Below are 22475 nucleotides of genomic sequence, written 5' to 3'. Positions count from 1 at the left end.
CCAATTGAGAATTTACTATGGTGGATCACAAAATCACGAAACTAGCATGACATGAGCCAAGCTTTCCACAAGTATGTGCACAAAAAGATAATGTGAAAATCAAGTGCACAACTAGATGTTATAACTAGAAAGCTTAGATCATATCATGCATGGAGGTAGCTCTAAAAGGATAAGAAATTGACAATAATACCAATTGAATGAGTTTAGAACCTAGCATACCTCCGGGGGAAATAACTTAGTTTACCTTGTATGTACCAAATTGAAAGTGACTTGCAACCAATTGAAAGTCTTTGAAGGAAGAGTACTTGGTACACCAAGGTTGAGCAAGTGTATGAGCACATAGCCTATGAACTTAGATATGAGCATTTAAGTTCAATAAAGCATGGCTCAATATGCATGAGAGCACAAATTATCTAACCACTCTTATAGAGTTGTTTGTTCACATTGATTGTGAGAAACATTCTCTTAGAGTGTTAACTCCACGTGAGACTACAAAAAATAAGCTAGCAAACATGTTAGTCTCAAAAATCACAAGCTATAAAGTGAACTCCCCCTAAATGTGTGCATTTAGTGTTTGAATCACCAAGCAAATGTATGCACATTTGATTTTTACACAATTGGGAAGTTTACCCTATAGCTTGTGTTCATAGTACACATAAGAAATACACACCTCATGAAGTCCGTGTACCATGAAAGGTAACCTTGTGTAGCTTTCTACACACTTATCAAACCATGTAGGTTGCTCATGGGTTAGAGTCATGGCACAAGCAACCCACCATATATAACACTAGGAGATGCAAAACAAGCAAACATCCTAGCAAAAGCAATGGAGCTACATGATGCTTGAATTGAAATCTAGCTACCATTACCTTATGGGGGACTTGGGCAACAAATGTCCAAGTTGTGAGCTTAGCTTGTTTTGGCTTGGACCTTCACTTTTAACTTGTAAGCTAAGCATCCAAATCCCCCGATGCACTTGTTTGGTGCCTAAGTCTTAGGGACCCAAACCTTTTGGGAGCCATCCATGGTATGAATAATATCCTTGGGCACCCAAATAGGTTGGTTCCATCCATATGTTCTCCACCCCATGACATGAGCCACCACCTTGCCATTCTTCTTCTTTTCAATTATGTAGTGGTTGCTCTTGTGCTTGTTCTTGTGGGTAGGCTTGGTGTACATGTAGGACGCCTTCAAGTATGGAGATGTGTTTTTCTTGATCTCCTTAGCCTTCTTGTTCTTGTTCAAGTTCTTGGGCTTGCTACTTTCTTTGCTCTTTGCATTGCCCTCTTTCTCCTTGCATTGGTAGGACTTGTGGCCTTCTTTGTGACACTTGAAACAAGTCACGGTTTCTCCCTTCTCAAGCTTCTTCACGCCCGCGGAGGTGTTATTTTGAGAAGGTTGGACTTGCTCTTGAGTGTTCTTTCCTTTGAGCCGCCTCAAGTCCATCATTAACCTTTCTATCTCTTGTTTAAGCTCATCATTTTCCTTAGCAATGAGATCATCACAAGTTTCTACAATCACATTCTCATTGCAAGGGGTTAGATCACAAGAGGTAGATGCATCTACCTTGTCAAAAGAGATAGCACAAGGAATATTGCAAGGAAATGATTTATCCGATGATGATTCACTTTTAGACTCAAGACTCTCATATTTCATTTTAAGTTCTTTATGCTCATTGTCTAACAAATTGAATTTGTTTAGCAAGTTCTCATATCTTGAGACAAATGAAGCATGAAGTTTTTCGTTAGCCTTGAGAGCTTTGATTTCTTTATTTTGTTTAATGAGATATTCTTGTTGATTATGGAGAAGAGTCATCATCTCACACATTTCATTGGTTTCAACATCGGATTCATCATTTGAGGAGGAGTCATCACTTACATCGTTATTACCTAGTGCCATGAGACACATGGGAGGTGGTGATAATCTCCGAGGACGATGGGTGGTTGAGCTCTTGGAATTTTTCTTGTGACTTGAGCTTTCACCACTTTTCTTGGGCTTGTGGATGGCGGAGAGAGCTTGGGCTCTTGACTTGTTCTTTTTCTTTGCCATCTTCTCTATCCCAACCGCACTCCCTTTAATAAGTGTTTTGTACCCAAGCTCATAGAGCTCATGTACATGCTTGGCAATCTTGCGGTTGTGGTATAGCACGGCCCTTGGGTATTCTTCATCACTATCTTCGTCATCCTCTTCTTCTTGTTCACTTTCACTTGAGCTTGATGAGTCTTGTCGCCTTGGTTGATGCTTGCATGAGTGTTTGGCGGCGAGACTCTTTTTGCTTGAAGGAGAGGTGGAATCTTGCTCTTTCTTCTTTGTCATCCCCATACTATACTCATGGGCGATGATTTGATTGATGACTTGGTTTGGTGTAAGCTTGACCAAGTCTTACTTTTGCAAGATCGTGTTGATGATGTTGTAGTCGGGTTTGCGAAGGCTTCGGAGAATCTTGCGGTTAATTTCCCCATCATCAACTTGATTGAGACCTAAGGCATTAATTTCATTGACAAGAGTATTTAATCGTGAGTACATGTCATGAGCATTTTCATTTGGAAGTTGCTTAAAGCTACTTAGCTCCTCGCCGAGAATATGGTATTTTTGATTGGCAACATCCTTTGTGCCCTCATGATTCTCGACAATTTGCTTCCATAGCTTATGAGCATTTTCATTAGCAAATACACGATTAAACACACTATCACATAGAGATGACAATAGAATTGATTTTGCAATGGCATCATATTGTCTCTCGGCCTTATTCTCATTTTTCTTGCCCTCTTCGGTGACACGCCAAACATCAAGCCCCCGGGCTTGAAGATGTGCTTGCATAAGCACTTTCCAACGTGGAAAACCCGTGCCATCGAAAAATGGAGCCCTATTGGTACTCATCCCTTCCCCGGACATATACTCACTCGACGGTTAAGTCGACGGGTCTCCTACGAGCTTTCTCACAAATTTACCAATAGAATTGGCTAATCCTCGTAAGAGGTGTGAGACCAAGCTCTGATACCAATTGTAAGGATCACCGGGGTGTCCGACCCTAGAGGGGGAGGGGGTGAATAGGGTCGCTAATCGCTTTTCTATCCTAGGGCTCAATCTAATTGCATAAGATAAACCTAACACGTCCTACACATACTAGTTATGACTAAGATTTATCTATGCTACCCTCTACTTACCCCAAAAGACTTGCAACCTATAGTCAATCCTAATCAAACTAACTAGGAAAGTAAAGGTAAGCAAGAAAGAGTAAATGCGGAAACGTAATGCGGTAAGTAAAGCGGTAAGGGAGAGGATATGCAAACTCCCGTGAAGACACCAAGACACACGATTTAACGTGGTTCGGTTAGGACACCAAAGTCCCTCCCTACGTCCACGGCCACTTGCTCACAAAGAACAAGTGTGATACCGAGTCTCTTCGCTTGATCACCGTCTTGCCACGCCTCCAAGGCTCCCGACAAGCAAAGGCTAAGTGACACCAAGTCACAAAGACGAGGTCACCGCCACCGTCTATCTCGAAGCGTCACCACGGCACTGTCTTCACTATCTTGGAGCTTTAACACCAAGTAGGGGCCTCCTTCCCCGCACAAAGTGTCGTTGCCACTCCACACCAAGTCGGAGGGTCACACGACGAGTACAAGTGTTTGCTTGCCGCAGCAAGACTTCTCTCAAGGGAGCTCTCGCAAGAACTAATCCCTAATTAAGCACTAAGCACTCTAACAAGTGTGCTTAAGCCTATATGATGTACAATGAAGCTCTATGATGGTTGGAGATGATCTTTAGCTCTAGTATACTTCTTTGAACTCCAGCACACTCAAATGGTGCGGCCTTGGGGGTATATATAGGCAGCACAAGCAAATATAGCCGTTGGAGAAGAGCTGCCAGAAATGTGCTTAACACCGGTTAATCCGATGCTCCCCAAATCGCCATCGTCGGTTTAACCGGTGATACTAAACTGCCCACTGAAAACTAGCCGTTACGTGTACGGGCAATCAACCGACGCAATCGACCGGTGTATGTAATGTTAGCGTCGGTTTAACCGGTGAGTGCAACTGTCCTCTGATCCTTGAAAAACAAACTCTCTGGACAACTGCACCGACGCCATTAACCGGTGCATCATCGGTTCATCCGATGTATGCATTTTCCTTGGTCTGCTTCTGCCATTGCACCGACGTATTCAAACTTCCTATCGTCGGTTCATCCGGTGCCAAACCCTAGCCCGCAGGCCATCTCTGTCATTGCACCGATGAGTACATTTTGCCTTACGTCGGTTCATCCGGTGATACTAAAACTCCCAGACGTGCTCAAGTCAATGCACCGACGTGTGTAATTTGCTTGGCGTCGGTTCAACCGGTGACTTGATTTCTTTTAGGTTCGTGCCTTCGTAGGGGCGGCCCTTCGGGCCTAGCTTCGCCTCTCTTCTCTTTGTCATCACTTGAACCAAAAAGCCTGAGTATATCATCTAAGCAAACACATTAGTTCAAGTGTTGCGTGTGTCATCAATCGCCAAAACATTATATTGAAATATGGCATGAGAGGCCATTTTCGCTACAGCGCCGGGCATAAAGCTTCAAGCTTTTCGTAGAGCGGAGGCTTGTATCGCCCGTGACGAAGCGGCGCTCCACGAGCAAAGGATGTCCTCGGTCACCGCGCCGAGACACGACCGAACGAAATAAAGCGGAGCTGAGCCCCTGGACGCTAAGCGGTGCAGCATCGGCTCTGGCCGGCTGCCCTCGAACGGCGCGCCGCAAAGCAATCAGGAATGCCGGGGCCAAGGCCCTGCGCACGGGACAGCTCGATGAAAGCACCAGCTGCCAAGCAGCGGGTGCCACCGTCGCCCTGGCCCCCCTCAGTGCGCGGACACGTCTTGTCCTTTACACAAACAAACGAAGAGGCGCGCGCCTCGAAGTACTCCCCCCACGGGCGTACTATCCCGACCAGCGTGTTGTCACATCCGCCGGGCCCGCGCTCAGGCGCGCCCAGCAGGTGCACGACTTTGACTAAACACGTCAAGGGGGAAATCGCGGAAACACCCTTTGGCCGAATCCATCAACTCGACCAAAGCCTCGAGGGCTACTGTCGGGTGCCACAATTAGGGACACCCTAATTGGGGTACTAAGATCGCTTTTAAAACACGAATACCTGTTAAGACAACTGGGCCCACGAAAGCCCACGACCTGCTTCCTATTCGGAAGAAAGGAAAGGACTCAAAGAAGCCCAGCATGCGGCCCATTCCCACCCCCCTCGAACCAGAAGAACGATCTCCGCTTCGCTCGAGGGTCCCTCTCGGGCCCGCTGGGCAATCTCCGCCTCGCTCGAGGGTAGCGGATCTGCCCTCGAGCAGGTGACTAATCTCCGCCTCGCTCGAGAGTAGCGGGTCTGCCCTCGAGCAGGTGACTCATCTCCGCCTCGCTCGAGGGTAGCGGGTCTGCCCTCGAGCAGGTGACTCATCTCCGCCTCGCTCGAGGGTAGCGGATCTGCCCTCGAGCAGGTGACTCATCTCCGCCTCGCTCGAGGCCGTCTCACAGCACAAGGGACAAACGGCCCCGCCGCCCAACCGACCGCCGTACGAAGGCATTAAAGGCCAGCCACTCCGCCACGGCTCAAATGACGGGCGGCGCCAGACCGCCGCTCCCGCGGTGGATGTGACCGACGTCCCATCCACTGACCCCGGTCACCGCTCCGCCACCCCGGTCGCTGTAGCAACACTGTGGACATTCAATACGGGGCAAGACAAGTTGGCGCCGCCCCCGTTACTGTTCTGCCGACATCAACCATCCGGACTCACCTCCCGCTGGGGAAGGGGTCCGGCGATGTCACGTGTCCTTCCGAGAGGGGCGCTCTGCACGCACGGGCAGGGACCCCGGACCTCCCCCTTATGGGGTCCGGGACTTCCACGCGCTCCTGGACCTTCTAGTGTGCACGCTCGCACTCCGACCAGGGGGTCCGGGACCGTCCCACGCCATTACTACTGCCGGGACACTGCAGTACGACCGGCGCAATCTTCGCGGGACCAAGGACGGAACCCAGGACGACAACGACGCGCGCCGCCTTCCCACAGTACACTTTCTACAGTGTTCGACCGCAGTACCCCCGCGATTTAAGGGGAAACGATGACTTTCATATCCCCACTCATGTGCACCGCCCTTCCTTGTGACTATAAAAGGAGGAAGTGGGCTTCCTTAGGCGGGGTTGGCAGCAGGTTCTCCGGTTTTTCTCCCTCAGAAAGGCCTCAGCACTACTGAGCACTCACCTCAACCGACTCCACTCCTAGCAGAGATTTGGGTGCTTCCCTCCCTCTCTCGCTTTGCTTGTATCCCCTACTACAAGCACTCCGGGTGCAAGATAATACAGTGCCCTCGCACACCCCCTTTGCTGGACGTACGGCCCCGCGGCCGGAACCAGGATAAAACCGTGCGTTACTGTGTTGCCTCTTGCATCATCATCTGGGACGAGGAAACACGCAGCATTTACTAGTTGGGATTCAGGCCCCCCGGGTCGGAACACCGATACTTTTGACCTAATAGGTGGAGCCTCTGTGAGGGTGGGTAAATATATGTGCAAAGGAAAGTAAAGTGTGTGTTAAAATAAAGTAATATGTGGGTACAAGAAGTGGGTATATGAAATTGTTGGTGTAAAAAATATTAGCTTTTTAGTGGAATCATTTTCCTTCTATCAAAAAATGGGTCACTACCCTCTTTCATCAAACCTTTTGGCCTGACAAGTGGGACCTCCGTGAAGGGTAATGTGAGCCTAATCTTAGTGAGAAAAAAATTTAATTGTTTCAACCTTTTACAGATCCACATTTTATAACAACCAATGATATTTATAAGAGTAACCGATAGTTCAAGTATACTTTAGAAAACTATTCCAAATCCTAATACACCATATAAAAGCAAAAATAGGGGCCAATAATCTATTTGCAAATAATCATAAATCTGTGTACATGCCATTATATGCAGGTTTTTCTCTACGAAGGATATTATATTGTACATAGAACAGCAGCACGAGGGTTTGGCAGTATCTTCTATCCATGAAAATTTCATGTTCGGACAGGCCGATAGAGGTCAGCATAAACCCGTCTGGTTCTGTGGACAACGATGAGGCTCAACCCGGCTCCAACAATGCAGAGCCCTGACATTATCAACGAGCTGACAAAGAAGCAAACGGCCCCTTCACACTTCAGTGATCCACCTGTAAGAAATCCCGTACTCTGAAACAATCTTGGAGACAGCAACGCCGTGACCTGATGCTGGCGAGCTTGTTTCTCGGCTTCGTAGTCATACAGGGTGCTGGTAATGAGACCTGAGAAGATGAGCGATCCCGTGGGGTTCGCCAGTGCGAGAAAATTGTACATGGCGCCGAAGTGTTTTGCGCCGAAGAGTTCAGAGACAGCAGCCGGCACGATCGCCCAATGAGCTCCGTATCCGAGTCCGACCAGGAAGGTCCCGATGTGCATCGTTCCAGGCCAAGCCATGGCGAAGAGGAAATGCGCGGCAGCAATCAGGATCTGAGCGATTGCCAGTGCTATGTGCCTCGGGTACCCATACTCCCTGTTTAAAAAGAGAGAATGAATGGCCAGGCATGATGAGAACGAAGATAAAGCAATTGACAAGTTCTGAAACTTTAGCGTTGATACCTGACAATGATCTCAGAGAAGTAGCCACCTCCAACACGACCGAGGAAGTTCCATATGCTCGCCAGCGACACGAAGATGTGCACATCTCTGAATCCAACAGCCTGGCTCATCTGCCCAAGATTGTCCATCACTGTCAGCCCGGATCCTGACCCAAGCAAGAACGATGTCCAGATCAGCCAGAAATCAGCCTTCACCAGGGCCTGCATCATGGTGAAGTTCTCCCCAAGGTGCAGTCTCCTGTTCCCCCTTTCAGATTGAGGCAATGAATCGATGCCCTTAGACTTCTCTTCTACCTCGGTGAAAGTGGACTGTGGATGGCCTCCCTCCTCTTGTGAAATGCTTGACTCTGCTGTCAATGGTTCAGACAGGAGGGCATCTTCCATCGAAAGTTCTGATTTCGACGTCATCGTCAAGGCCACAGGGATTGCGATCGGTGAAATAAGGAGGACGAACAGAATCACCGTCAGAAGTATAACCACGCTGTCGCTCGGTCGCAGGAAATCTTGGGCTAGCTTGACGACGGCGAGGTACGAGGCGAGGAGCAAGCAGATGGTGTAGACGAACACGAAGCTCTTCTTGTCTGATGGCCGTGCCTGGTTGTGGCCTCCGACAGGCCTGACAACAAACATCATGGCAATGGCGACCAATGCTGGCCCGACCGCAACCATCAGGACAAGTTTGGCCTCGTCTGTTGTGTGCATTACTGCATAAATTTGTGTCAAAATGGCGCTGGTTAGGCCCAGGAATCCTTTCAGGATTCCCACCATTGGGCCCCTGCTCGTTGGGAAGTTCTGGATGCATGTGACGAGCGAAGCTGTGTTGAAGTACGTCGCGCTGTTGGTTCCAACAAATATGAGAACACACATCTGAAACAAAATAATGTAGCGTTGTAGATTAGCTCCTGGAAGAATACTAGCGGAATTTTAAAAGGTTCCTGATTTTCATGATATAATTGGCATTCTGGATAGCAGTGGACTATTTTTTTAAAAAAAAATGGCGCTGTGGAATGCATTGATAAATTTTAATTTGAGAAGTCCATGCCATTCTGTTCTATTCGTTTTCTCTTGATTTCTAGTGCAAAAATGAAAACATGTAATTGTTATATTGTGATCCAAATTCTGATGGGAGATTATTGGAATTTGGGCTTGGCCCATTAAGGCACATGTGGTGCAAACTTTTAATCCCACATTGCTAGTAGAAGTTGAGGAGACCACGTGACTCTCCTATATATCTAACTCATAGGCTTCACCGGAGAATATCAATCCTATTATTCCTCTTGTAAGCCGCCGCTAGGCGTTGTACACAAACACCCGATATAGTGAAGTTCTTGCTGGCTGGCGCCCGTGGTTTTTACCCTTCGCATTGGAGGGGTTTTCCACGTTAAATCCTTGTGTCTTTCTACGGTTTGATCTTTCTATTTTTCATCGTTTTGTTCGCCGTCGCTTCTAACAAGTGGTACCAGAGCCGTGGTTTCAAGTTAGGGTTTCGTGATGGCGTCGATGAAGTATGATCTACCGATGTTGGACTACAAGACAAGGTTCTCGCTGTGGCAAGTCAAGATGAGAGCTATTCTGGCGCAAACCAATGATCTTGATGAGGCGCTGGAAAAATTCGGGAAGAAAAAGAAGGATGAGTGGACCGATGAGGAGAAGCGCAAGGACCGTAAGACTCTTTCTCTTATTCAGCTTCATCTATCTAATGATATTCTACAAGAAGTGCTGCAGGAAAAGACTGCTGCAGAATTGTGGCTAAAACTGAAATCGATCTGCATGTCGAAGGATCTTACCAGTAAATTGCATATGAAGTTGAAGCTGTACACGCTTAAGATGCAGGAGGGTGATTCGGTGATGGGTCACCTATCTGTCTTCAAGGAGATCGTTGCTGACCTAGGGTCGATGGAGGTTAAGTATGAAGATGAGGACTTAGGTCTTCTTTTATTATGCTCTTTGCCAAGTTCTTATGCAAGTTTCCGTGACACCATACTATTAAGTCGTGATGAACTAACCCTTGCGGAAGTTTGTGAGGCACTCCAGTCTAAGGAGAAGATGAAAGGCATGGTGCAGACAGATGGCTCGTCCTCTAGGGGCGACGCTTTGCATGTCAGAGGCAGATCAGAGCAAAGATCCTCAAGTGATAACAACGATCGTGGCAAGAGCAATGACGGTAGAGGCCGCTCCCAATCCAAAGGTCCCAAGAAGAAATTCTGTAAGTATTGCAAGAAGAAATCTCTTATGATTGAGGATTCCTGGAAATTGCAGAATAAGGAGAAGAAAAAAAATAAATCTGATGGTAAGGCTAGTGTTGCTTCTGCTGGTGAAAACTCTGAGTCAGATTGTTTGATTGTCTTTGCTGGTTGTGTTGCTGGTCATGATGAGTGGATTCTTGATTCTGCATGTTCTTTTCATATCTGCACTAATAGAGATTGGTTCAGTTCCTATGAGTCTTTGCAGAACGGTGATTTTGTGCGCATGGGAGATGATAACCCGTGTGAGATTATTGGCATTGGCTCTGTTCAGATCAAGACCCATGATGGCATGATTCGCATACTGAAGAATGTAAGGCACATACCAGGGATAAAAAGAAATCTGATCTCGTTGAGCACACTTGATAAAGAAGGACTCAAATACACCGGTTCAGGTGGAGTTGTGAAGGTATCTAAAGGTTCTCTTGTATGTTTGCTGGGTGATCTCAATCCTTCAAATTTATATGTTCTCAGAGGTTGTACTTTGCATGGTTCTGTTTCTGCTGCTAATATTGCTAATGCTGAACCTAGTAAGACTGACCTTTGGCGTATGCGTCTTGGACACATGAGTGAACTCGGTATGGCAGAATTGATGAAGAGAAACCTGCTGGATGGCTGCATTCTGAGTGGCAAGAAGTTCTGTGAGCATTGTGTATTTGGTAAGCATAAGAGGGTCAAATTCAATACCTCTGTTCATACCACAAAAGGTACACTTGATTATGTTCATGCTGATTTGTGGGGTCCTTCAAGTAAGCCTTCATATGGTGGTGCTCGTTATATGCTTACCATTATTGATGATTACTCTAGAAGAGTCTGGCCTTATTTTCTGAAAAGCAAAGATGATACTTTTGCTGTTTTTATAGAATGGAAAGTTATGATAGAAAGACAAACTGAGAAGAAGGTCAAGGTGCTTCGAACTGATAATGGTGGAGAGTTCTGTTCGGATGCTTTTGATGATTATTGTAGAAAAGAAGACATTGTTAGTCATCACACCATACCATACACTCCTCAGCAGAATGGTGTGGCCGAGCGTATGAACAGGACTATCATCTCGAAGGCTCGTTGCATGCTGTCCAATGCCCATATGAACAAGCGTTTTTGGGCTAAGGCTGCTAATACAGCATGTTATTTGATCAACAGATCGCCTTCTATTCCACTCAACAAGAAGACTCCTATTGAGGTATGGTGTAGTACACCTGCAGATTATTCACACTTGAGAGTTTTTGGCTGCACTGCTTATGCTCATGTTAATAATGAAAAATTAGAGCCTAGAGCTATTAAATGTCTGTTTCTTGGTTATGGTTCGGGAGTCAAAGGATATAAATTGTGGAATCCTGAAACTAGAAAGACTTTCATGAGCAGAAGTGTTGTTTTCAATGAATCTGTGATGTTTACTGACAGTTTGTCCACAGATGATGCTTTAGTTGAGAAATTGCAGTCACAAGTTAGTGTGCAAGTGGAGCTTATGGATGACCAGAAAAATGAAGTTGTTGGTAATGATGTTTCAGATAGTGTTCCTGATACTGTTCAGCACTCACCTCCAGTTTCACAGTCTGATTTGCAGCATGAGGAGGATGTAGATTTACCTATTGCTCTTCGTAGATCAAAGAGGAGTTGTGGACCTCCAAACCGTTTAATTGAGGAGTGTAATCTGACTTATTATGCTTTGAGTTGTGCTGAACAGGTGGAGGATGCTAGTGAGCCAGCAACATATTCTGAAGCCATTGATTCTGTTGATAAGGAGAAGTGGATCTCAGCTATGCAGGAGGAGATGCAGTCTCTTGAGAAGAATGGCACATGGGAGATTGTAAGCTTGCCTGAGAAAAAGAAGACTTCGCTGCAAATGGGTCTTCAAGAGAAAGAAGGGTTTGTCTTCTAGTGAGCCTCCAAGATTTAAGGCAAGGTTAGTTGCAAAGGGTTTCAGTCAGATTTCTGGTGTTGACTATAATGATGTGTTCTCTCCAGTTGTTAAGCATAGCTCAATTCGGACTTTATTTAGTATTGTTGCTATGCATGATCTTGAGCTTGAGCAGTTAGATGTGAAGACTGTATTTTTGCATGGAGAGCTTGAGGAGGAAATTTACATGGATCAGCCAGAAGGATTCATAGTGCCAAGCAAAGAGAATTATGTTTGTAAATTAAAGAAGTCCTTGTATGGTTTGAAACAGTCTCCTCGTCAGTGGTATAAGAGGTTTGATTCATTTATGTTGTTACATGGTTTTAAAAGATCTGAATATGATAGCTATGTTTACATTAAGATTGTTGAGGAATCACCTATATACTTGCTGTTATATGTTGATGACATGCTTATTGCTACCAAGAGCAGAAAAGAAATCACTACAGTAAAGAAATTGTTGAGTAGTGAATTTGATATGAAGGATCTTGGTGTTGCTAAGAAAATTATAGGTATGGAGATTACTAGAGACAGAAAATCTAGTTTATTATTTCTTAGTCAGCATAATTACATTAACAAGGTTCTTCAGCGTTTCAATATGCATGATGCAAAGCCAGTTAGTACTCCTATTGCACCTCACTTTAAATTGTCAGCTGCTCAGTGCCCTAGTTCTGAGGAGGATGTTGAATACATGTCAAAAGTCCCATATTCTAGTGCTGTTGGTTCTTTGATGTATGCCATGGTTTGCTCTCGCCCAGATTTATCATATGCTATGAGTTTGGTTAGCAGATACATATCTAATCCTGGTAAAGAACACTGGAAGGCAGTTCAGTGGATTTTCATGTACCTCAAAGGAACAGCAGATTCTTGTTTGAAGTTTGGGAGAACTGATCAGGGACTCATTGGTTATGTGGATTCAGATTATGCTGCTGATTTGGATAGGCGCAGGTCACTCACAGGTTATGTGTTCACTGTTAGCAGTTGTGCTGTGAGTTGGAAGGCTACTTTGCAGTCTGTTGTTGCTATGTCTACCACAGAAGCAGAATATATGGCTATTGCTGAAGCGTGCAAGGAGACAGTTTGGCTGAAAAGTTTGTTTGCTGAGCTGTGTGGAGTTGATTCTTGCATTGATTTATTCTGTGACAGTCAAAGTGCTATTTGCCTCACTAAAGATCAGATGTTTCATGAAAGGACAAATCATATTGATGTCAAGTACCATTATGTTCGTGATGTTATTTCACAAGGTAAATTGAAGGTATGCAAGATCAGTACTCATGATAATCCAGCTGATATGATGACTAAACCAGTTCCTGTAGCTAAGTTTGAGCTTTGCTCAAGCTTAGTTGGTTTGACAGTTTAGCCCAAGAGGCTATTTGGCGCCAGAAGTTCTGTTCGTTGTTGTGTTCAGGTGATAATTTTGATATGCTACAAGAAGGAATTTGTCTCAAGGTGGAGTATGTTATAGTGTGATCCAAATTCTGATGGGAGATTGTTAGAATTTGGGCTTGGCCCATTAAGGCCCATGTGGTGCAAACTTTTAATCCCACATTGCTAATAGAAGTTGAGGAGACCACGTGACTCTCCTATATATATCTAACCCATAGACTTCACCGGAGAATATCAATTCTATTATTCCTCTTGTAAGCCGCCGCTAGGCGTTGTACACAAACACCCGATATAGTGAAGTTCTTGCTGGCTGGCGCCCGTGGTTTTTACCCTTCGCATTGGAGAGGTTTTTCACGTTAAATCCTCGTGTCTTTCTACGGTTTGATCTTTCTATTTTTCATCGTTTTGTTCGCCGTCGCTTCTAACAGTAATGTAAAAGTGGACTGCAAAAGTGGATGCATTTATACAGTAACACGCAAGGAAAGAAAGAAAAGGATGAATTGGATCACGATCAAATTCCGCAAATCCCAGTTTGGAGAGGTAAATTTTGTTAAAAGCATAATCAAAGAGGTTAGAGATCTCCTAGGTCGGAGCAAATATATATGGAGAATATGAACTGAAAATTAAGTGGTGAGAACTAGAGCCCACCATCATCAATTCCAAACTGACGGGCCACAGCCGCTGGTCCCGGCTGGCAGCCGCACACAGATGCCAACAGGGTATGATGTTACGGGGCTTTTAAGTTTTGTTTGGTTTTTAAATAGCTGTCACATCGAATATTTGGATGTCAATGCAAATTTAATATAAAATTAATTACATAAGTTGCAGTTAGGACTCTAGATGAATCTATCAAGTGTAATCAATGCACAATTAGCGAATGATTACTGCACTTTTTCTAACTCTAAATGTGGATACCAAAGCCAATCAAAAGATGGAGTCGTGCTGATGTGTCCAAAACATCTATTAGTGTGACAAAGAATCTTACAAAAAAAAGAGAGAATTGTCAATTCTCACCAGTGACAATCATGCACATTTATCATCTTACCCACCTTGATCACAAATGTATGCAGTCTTATTCTCTTTAACTATTTGCTAAATATAAGTTGTTTGAGAGAAACAGAAAAAAAGGTAAGTTGTTTGAGACTTTCTAGACAAATTCGTCTCATTTGTTTTAGTCTATATATGTGCTAAATCTATCAATAGCTAATACTTTGCCCATGTCTACTTTTTCCAACTGTGTTAGGATTAGCTGAGGACAAGATGGTAGAGTGCGGGACGAGCCGGCCGGGATTTAAATTTCAGTTCCCATGGCACGTTCCTCGGGGTGGCAGAAGGCTAATCTACCATCTGGCATCTAAAGATGGTCTTCTCACCTATCTCTTTAGTTCACGTGCCTAACTTTGAAAATGTCATACATTTGTGAATTGTGATCGAGCGGTAAGCCTCTGTGTTTACTTTCTCCGGGCACATATACTTCATGTTTTGGATAGCATGATGTCAAAGTTGAAAATTTTAGTTCAAAAACATTAAAAAAACAATAAACATCAACATATTTTAAGGAAAATTATGGTAAAAATCTTATTGGAGACCGTGCCAGTCTAAGCCGTCAATTTTTTTTTACCAGTGAGTATATTTTACAGAGAAAAATGACTATGCAAAACAACATGCAAATATGAATGGATTATCATCCTTGATTAGATTCCTTGACCAAGGAACTGAGATTCTCTAGATTAATTTATACTCCTTCATGCTTCATGCTTTGTAGATTAGGCAAATCATTTGAGTAAAATAATTGTTTGACTATATGTATCTCTACCATTCAACCTCCGCAAAAAAAAACAATAATTTTTAGGTGTCAGTTTTTATGATTTGGCATACAGTACAGTTTTGTTGCTGGTTTAGAGTTTAGACTACAGTTTTCACGGAAATAAATTGAATTCAGTCACTCTGTTGTCACAGTTACTACCTGCTTTTATACATACTAAGTCAGATCACCACATCCAATTCAAGTTCAGAAAAGTCAAACTTCAAGTCTTCAACACTTTGGCAACCACATGCAGGAGAGAAAAAAAAACTGCTACAACATACGAACTGAACTATTAAAATTTGCAATGCGTAATTCCATGACGCATATCAAGTTATCAGCAACTTGAATATTGACAGAGTAGCAATCTGTAGCTGTCCGGCTAGGTGGGCAGAATTATTTGGTGACACAACTGTAAAAGCAGGATGTTTAGGGCCTATCTGCGTGAGGTAAAGTTGAGTGCTAAATTTTAACATCTATTATCATTCATATCATTGCTAAAGTTTTCGAGTCTTGACTAGAGTTTAACTCACCTTATTAGCACTGCCCGTTTGAATGGACTAGTGCTAAACTTTAAGTCAACCTTTGTGTTTGGTCAGTTCGAGAAGCAAGCATGCGAATGAAAAACCCATTTCTCAAGCCGGAGCATTCACTTTTGAAAAGAAATTCAGACTAATAGCTTCTTGACAAATAACAGAGTCGCGTTAATTACTATCTTGAATAAATCCTCTAAACGTTATTAGATAGAATTAAAGGATCTTTCTCAATACCGTAACCAAGGAAACCATTTTTTATTCCAATTTCGTCAGATATAAGTAGCTAGCATCTCAATGACGCACGCTTACCATCGAGATGGGCAGCGCCGGCGCCCGGCCGTCGACGATGAGCCAGAGCCAGCCGTAGCCGAGGAGGTTCTGCGCGGCGCCCATGAGCAGCATCGCCCACGCCGGCAGCGCGGCCGAGAGCGTGCCGGCGACGACGCCGACGTAGCCCCCGAGGTTCTTGGCGACGGCCAGCGCGGCCAGCTGCCGCTGGTTGTACCCGAGGGCGGCCTTGAGCGCCGGCGAGATGGCGCCGAAGAGGTACCCGACGCCGGCCATGGACTGCACCCACACTGCCGCCACGAGCACCAGCCATCGGCTCCTGGAGAAGGCCCTCAGCCTCTCCGCCAGCAGCTTCCCCATGGCGAGATGAGCTTTCCTCTGATTCTTCCGAGAAGATGGTGTTGTTTTTACCCCTTTTATGCTGGAGCTGGGGCGAGACTTTCAATGGCGACCCGAGAAGCAACAAAGCAGTAGTGCACTTGGCTGATGGCTTGAAGCTAAATGCTAATGATCTTATACTAGGCGAGCCGACGACTATACCTTGCGACTACTCCCTCTGTTCCAAATTATACATCGTTTGATACTTTTCATAATTAAATTAAAATCATTCTTGAAGTGTAAACAAAACAATGCACAAGCTGGTGATGATGTGCACGCGTAAGGCGAGGCGCACAACACGTACTCCTGCTGCTGTTGATGAAACAGGATTGGTAAGGCCTGTGAGGATGTGATGCGTTCACAGGTAACCCGGCCCCTCCGTCCGATGCAAACATGCGGTGATTAGTCTTTTTCCACGGGGGCATGAAAATGAAGGCAACGAAAACAATGGCTAATCAATACGAATTCTGTTCTTATTAGGAGAACAAAACAAGAAAGTCGCCAGTTTGAGAGCTACGCTGTTCAGGAGCTCGCCACAACGCCACGCGTGGAGAACTCGAAAGGTTTGGGAGGAGAACAACCATTGAGCCCTCGTGGTAGGCTGGGCTCGTCACCATGGCACTTGATTTCAAGTAGCCGACACATCATCGTCGAACTTTCTTTCTTGGGCGAAACTGCCCCTGCCTATACAAGACTGCCACGGGCACAGCTGGTGAGTCAGCACCAAGGTAGAACAATTCCCAATTTGCCCCTGCTGGAATATGCTACATAGCTATCGTCGAAGGAAAACGAGAGGCAAAAACAATTCGCCCTCACACCCAAGATCCCCCTCTCAAATCACTATTGAAATGTAGCAGAGAGTGCACGCCTCCCTCTGCCTCAAGGAAGAAGGAAAGTATTTTCACTAGAATGTTTTACCTTTTTGCCGCGTCGGTGGTCTTTTTCTTCGTGTATGGATAATTTTGTGGGATAGACAAAGGAAGTATGGAATATTGAGATTTTTTTTTTGCTAGGAAGAATATTGAGGTTGTGCATGAACAATTTAGAATTAAATTCAGTTGCACTCTTAAACTCGTGTGCTACTGAAAGAGTAATCAGCAAAAAAACATATGAGCACCTCATGGCCCATGATGAGTTTGAAACTCGAGAGTTCAAATATTTTGATGGGTTCGTGACTTCGTGTTGCACATTTCTAGTCGCAGAAAAAAAGACTAGAAATATTTCTTGTTTTGACACTTCATCAAGTTCGATGATTTGGTATGGTTAAAAACCAAGGGCAAGCATGTCCTTTAAAATTTGTTTTACACCATATAAACAGTTGTCAAAAGTTCACCTCGTTTTCTTAAAAAAACAGAAATATAGCATGCACACCTCAAGAATCGAAACCAGCATTGATATCGAGCACCTCAAGCCCATGGCCATTCAGACAGAGACTGGGCTTGCTCGGTAACGGCATTGATACATATTGAGCTGGTTTTGGCGTAAGTGTCCATGCCACATATTTCGAGCTGGTTTTGATATGGAAGATAAAGTTGACAAACTAAACCGCGTTCGAGCTAGTTTTGGCATGTAATATGCAGTTAGTAAACTAAATTAAACTACATGTGATGGCTAGTTTAATAACCAAGATCATGGATTAAGGGGTTATGTATTAATAAGATAAAAAATATTGGATTACAAATGATTCTAGCCAAACTTTCGTGGCTTGAACATGTCTAGACTTTGCTCTATGGATTACATAAGAAAAATTGAATCTGAATCTTTCTAGAATATTATGAACTGTTTGGTCTTCTGACTCAAAAATTTATGGATTTCAAGACCCCCCAAATACTCCAGCTCATCAGAACAATAATTTCTATGAAGAAAGGGACTTGTAGCACTGTCATGAAAACTTCCAGCAGCCGATACAACTCAATGTTTAGCCCTATGTTCAAACCAAGATTGTTCCAATATTGGACAGCAAAGGAGCACATTAAAAAGAGATGTTCAACAGATTCTTCCACTCCTGTTTGACAGATGGCACCACCATAGTCATCTAGAAACATATTTCTTCTTCTTAGAACCCCGCTTGTTGTGAGCTTATTTTGCAGAAGAAGCCAAAAAAAATATCTTGTGCTTCAGCTGACAGGAAGGTGACGGGGTTAAGTACCTCGGGTACCCTACAATGCGGTCCTCATGGGCCCAACCATGAGATTAGTCCACCAAGCCTGACCCAACAGATGGACGGACGTGCAGCCACTGCCGGTCCATCGGTGGTCTTTTTCTTGGTGTATGGGTAATTTTGTGGGCTAAATAAAGGAAGTATGGAATATTGAGATTGCGTATGAACAATTTTGAATTGAATAAATTCAGTTGCACTCTTAAATCGTGTGCTACTGAAACAGTAATCAGCAAAAAAGATATGAGCACCTCGTGCCTCATGGCCCATGATGAGTTTGAAACTCGATTTCAAGTAGGCAAGTTTCACTACAAGTAACAGTTCTTGTGTGGGTCTAGCACTTTGCATACTTTGATAGGTTCGTGTTGCTTCACTAGAACATTTCTTGGTTTTGTTTTTCAAAAAAAACATTTCTTGGTTTGACACTTCATCAACAGAAATATATCATGCACACCTCAAGATTTTGAAACCAGCATTGATATCGAGCACCTCAAGCCCATTCAGACAGAAGGTGGGCTTGCTCGGTCACGGCATTGATACATCTAAGTGTCCATGCAGCCAATTTCGAGCTCTGAAAGAGGTGGGGAATGGAGCATGATTGGAGAAGATAGCGGCGAGGCCTGTTTCATTCCAGTTTAATCGCAATATATGCTATTGGTATATACTCTCTCTATTTTAAATTATAGGTTGTTTGACTTTTTTAATTTTGAAATTTGACCGCTTGTTTTATTCAAAAAATTTGTATAAATATAGTTAAATTTAAGTCATTCCTGAAGAATTTGTATCGATGAAGCAAGCCACAACAAAAGAAATGATATTTCGCACAAATTTTTAAATAAGATGAGAGCTTGGTGTCCAAAAAATCAAACGATTTATAATTTAAAATGAAGGAAGTTAAGTATGTTGTCACCTTTATCTAAAAAAACTATATGTTGTCACGTTAACGTGACACCAGCTCAGATCTTCGCGCGAGGAGCCAGAACGGACGGTTATCGACGGACTCGGCCCATTGTTTTATTTTTTTGAAAAAGTACTCGGCCCAGTTTCCTTTCAAAAAAAAAAAAGTACTCGGCCCATGGTCAAGTAGGAAGTTTTCCCATCCGGCCGCAGTACACCGGCGGCGGCGAGGTAGGGTTCCGGTGAGGCTACCCGATGGCCTCCGAGGCGGCGCGTCGGCGGCAGGAGCTGGCGGCGGAGGGGCAGCGGCACCTGGAGGAGACCATCGCCGCCGCGTTCCAGATCCTCGTCTCCATGAACGACGAGCTCTGCAACGCGGGCCTCTGGTCCTCCTCCTCAGTCTCCGCCGCGGCCGCGGCCGCGGCCGCGGCCGCCGCCGGGCCCCAGCACACTCCGCTACTCCGCCGCCGCCGCCGCACTCCGCGGACTCCGACGCCGCCGACGCCGGGGGCGCGCCCGCTCCCGGCGGGTCGCTCGACGAGGCGAGGCACCGGTACAAGTCCGCCGTGGCGGCGCTCCGGGCGTCCATCGCCGCTGTGTCATCCTGCGCTCAGGTAAGAGCTTCATTGACCAAATAATTGTACTGGCGCTTATATTGGAGAAAATTCCGAGTCTTTGAGGTGAACTATGATGTGATGGTCCCAAGAAAGATGTGCGTTTTGGTGTGAAATCAGGGTGTTGTGCTTCAAGGGGGCCAAAAGTTAATTTTATTACAACAACCATTTTACATGTTTGCAATAGGAACGACTCCTGTAGTGTACTGGTGTCAATAGTACCGAGGGAACTATCCATAGATATAGCCATTGCGCTGTCATGTGGACAGTAAATGGCTGGTTACTTGGTGACACAGTTATAAAGATGAAATTTCTTGTGAACTTGCGAGGTACATGCTATGTAAGAGCATCTCCAGCAGTTTCCCAATAAATTTTTTTCCCCAATAACCAGCGGTTATGTCCCAACATTTCTTTCGTGGTTATTAGGGGAGTTGCTTTTGCAGTTTCCCAGTAGTCTCATTAGTAGTCTCATTGTAATCCAACTACTGTATCAGGAGAGTGCAGCTCCCCCTTCTTTGGGGAAAAATGGTGTGTTATTGGGTTGTCCCAATAATTGTTGGAAAAGGCGAAAAATAAAGAGGATCTATTGGAGGCTTGGAGCACTATTTTTGCACGAACTCCCCCAATATGGTAGTTGGAATGGGGATCTGCTGGAGATGCTCTAAGACAGAAAACAATCTTTGTCCGACTAGAAAAGAACATTATTGCTGAGCTAGGGTTTATTGCCATGCCATGAGTGGTGTAATGTGGGTGCTACTATCAATGTATTTTATTTAACATGATCACTGTACGGGCTTTTATTTACGATGAACTGACTGGTAATACACTGTTTTTGTTTAGCTGGAACTTGTCCTTCGTATTAATATGGGCAGTCTACCTTAAAGGGAAAACACTTAATATTATCCTTGCTTCGCTGTGCAGCCAGCACTCATTTGTCAAGACTGTTATTTCCATACTGTTCCAGATGAAATTAGTTTGCAGTGGTTCTGATTTGGGTAAAGAAAAATGGTAGCTGAAATTGATCTTGACTTGTTGATTCTTCGACATATAGCTTCTCTAAAATCATGCTCCTTTTGATTGAAAAGAAATTTGTCACGTTTGTTACATTTCTTTGATGATGTTGCACGTTTTCACTTTTTCAGGACATAGGATCAACAGAATCTGAAGCTGACCATGCTGAGATTGAGAGATTGGAAGAGCGTGCATCTGCTTTGAGAAAGGTACTAGCTTGTAAATGATCTAGTAAGTTTAGTCTATGTTGTTATATTCCTATTGAAGTTGGACTGCTGCATTGGTCCTATTTGATTTATCAAAATCTTTTTTCTTATGGGGGGTCCAGATTTATTCCGACAAATGTTCATGTTTGTTATTTTAGGTTTTTCTAGGGTAACAACTTTCAAAAAGGGCGTACCCAGTGCCGTAGGCTTCCCGCACTGTGCGGGGTCTGGGGAAGGGTTGTCTTTAAGCCCCAAGCCTTATCCACACAAATGTGCAGAGGCTGGGGCTCGAACCCGGGACCTTCCGGTTACAGACGGTAGGCTCTACCGCTGCACCAGGCCCGCCCTTCCTAGGGTAACAACTTTCAAGTTTCAAAATTGAAGTGATTCCCATTTTTTTCTGCTATTGCTTTCAAATCCATGCCATCTTTTCCTGATATGTTCACCCAGCATGTTGTGATCTGTGCTGAATTTGTAATCATAAAGCGTAAAAATACTGATTCCTCCTTTTCAGTGTATGCAAGTGTAAAAAAGTTATGTGTCAGTGCTTATGGTGTATTTTGCACCATCGACATAGTTTATTTTAGGGATTTTACTGAGGTTCTTGTTTGTATGCAACAGGACTTTCTTCAAATTTTGTATTGTGTCCCTTGCTCCTAGAAATTTCCGAGCATCTTTTCTATCATTGTTATGATCTGAATACTATAATTTCATTCCCAGTGATTCACCTACTTTCAATTTCATTGGTATTAGCATCTTTTGTATCAGGAAGTTGTCGATTCTATTCAATTGCAACATATGATATGTACTTTTTTAATCTATGCATCAAACATACTTTTCGCATGTAATACTGATCTTTCTAACATGGGATCTAATGCAGGAAATTGAAAGCAAAAACAAACATGTAAAGCTCCTCATGGATCAGCTTCGGGAGCTAATAACAGACATATCGATGTGGCAAAGCCCTTGCTCGGTGTGAAATGTCAAAGAAGAGGCCACCAAGGGTGGATGCATGTTTAAGGATTGTGCGCAGTGTTTTAAAGGCAGTAAGGCGAGGCGAGGCGAGCTGGTGGGTACGCCTGGACGCCTAGGCGCCTAGGCGTCCAGGCGGCAGTATAACCCAAGGCGAGCTGGGTCTGCCTGGACGCCTAGGCAGCGCCTTTAAAACACTGATTGTGCGTGCTGATTCGCTAACCTTTTGGAAGGGAAAACAGATGGTATGTGACTGGATTGCGTGAGAAGTAGGACGTTTTCTTGCAAGGGTAGAAACATGGACAAATTATGGATTTAAGTTATTGATGCAGATGCAGATAACATGTATGTTGGACGCGGATGCTGTTTTTATATAACAGTATATGTGCATATCCTTTGCAACTTCTGTGAATCTTCCACGCTAGGTTTCTGTGAAATTTGGCTTCTCTTGTGCAAATATGC

The 22475-nt window shown here is 44.4% G+C and overlaps 1 protein-coding gene and 1 pseudogene across 1 annotated transcript; one reads left to right on the top strand and one right to left on the bottom strand.

Annotated features, from left to right (window-relative positions):
* Nucleotides 1-6793: 6793 nt before the first annotated feature.
* Nucleotides 6794-16335, bottom strand: LOC120640742 (protein NUCLEAR FUSION DEFECTIVE 4-like). Its single transcript, XM_039916662.1, has 3 exons — nucleotides 15799-16335; nucleotides 7628-8493; nucleotides 6794-7541 (listed from the first exon to the last, which is right to left on the bottom strand). Exons 1-3 carry the CDS (start codon nucleotides 16135-16137, stop codon nucleotides 7031-7033), a joined length of 1716 nt encoding a protein of 571 aa, XP_039772596.1. The 5' UTR covers nucleotides 16138-16335; the 3' UTR covers nucleotides 6794-7030.
* A 3039-nt stretch (nucleotides 16336-19374) lies between these two features.
* LOC120640741 lies at nucleotides 19375-22432 on the top strand (annotated as a pseudogene).
* Nucleotides 22433-22475: the final 43 nt, after the last annotated feature.

This window comes from Panicum virgatum, chromosome 7K (genome assembly GCF_016808335.1).
Source record: "Panicum virgatum strain AP13 chromosome 7K, P.virgatum_v5, whole genome shotgun sequence".
NCBI classification, from domain to species: domain Eukaryota; kingdom Viridiplantae; phylum Streptophyta; class Magnoliopsida; order Poales; family Poaceae; genus Panicum; species Panicum virgatum.
This window is presented reverse-complemented; position numbering and strand designations above follow the sequence as displayed.

Coding starts and splice junctions, on each gene's coding strand:
- LOC120640742 (XM_039916662.1), bottom strand. CDS start 16,137: ATGGGGAAGCTGCTGGCGGAGAGGCTGAGGGCCTTCTCCAGGAGCCGA. Junction 8,494..15,798: donor CGGCGCTGCCCATCTCGATG/GTAAGCGTGCGT, acceptor ATTTTGTTTCAG/ATGTGTGTTCTCATATTTGT. Junction 7,542..7,627: donor TTCTCTGAGATCATTGTCAG/GTATCAACGCTA, acceptor CTTTTTAAACAG/GGAGTATGGGTACCCGAGGC.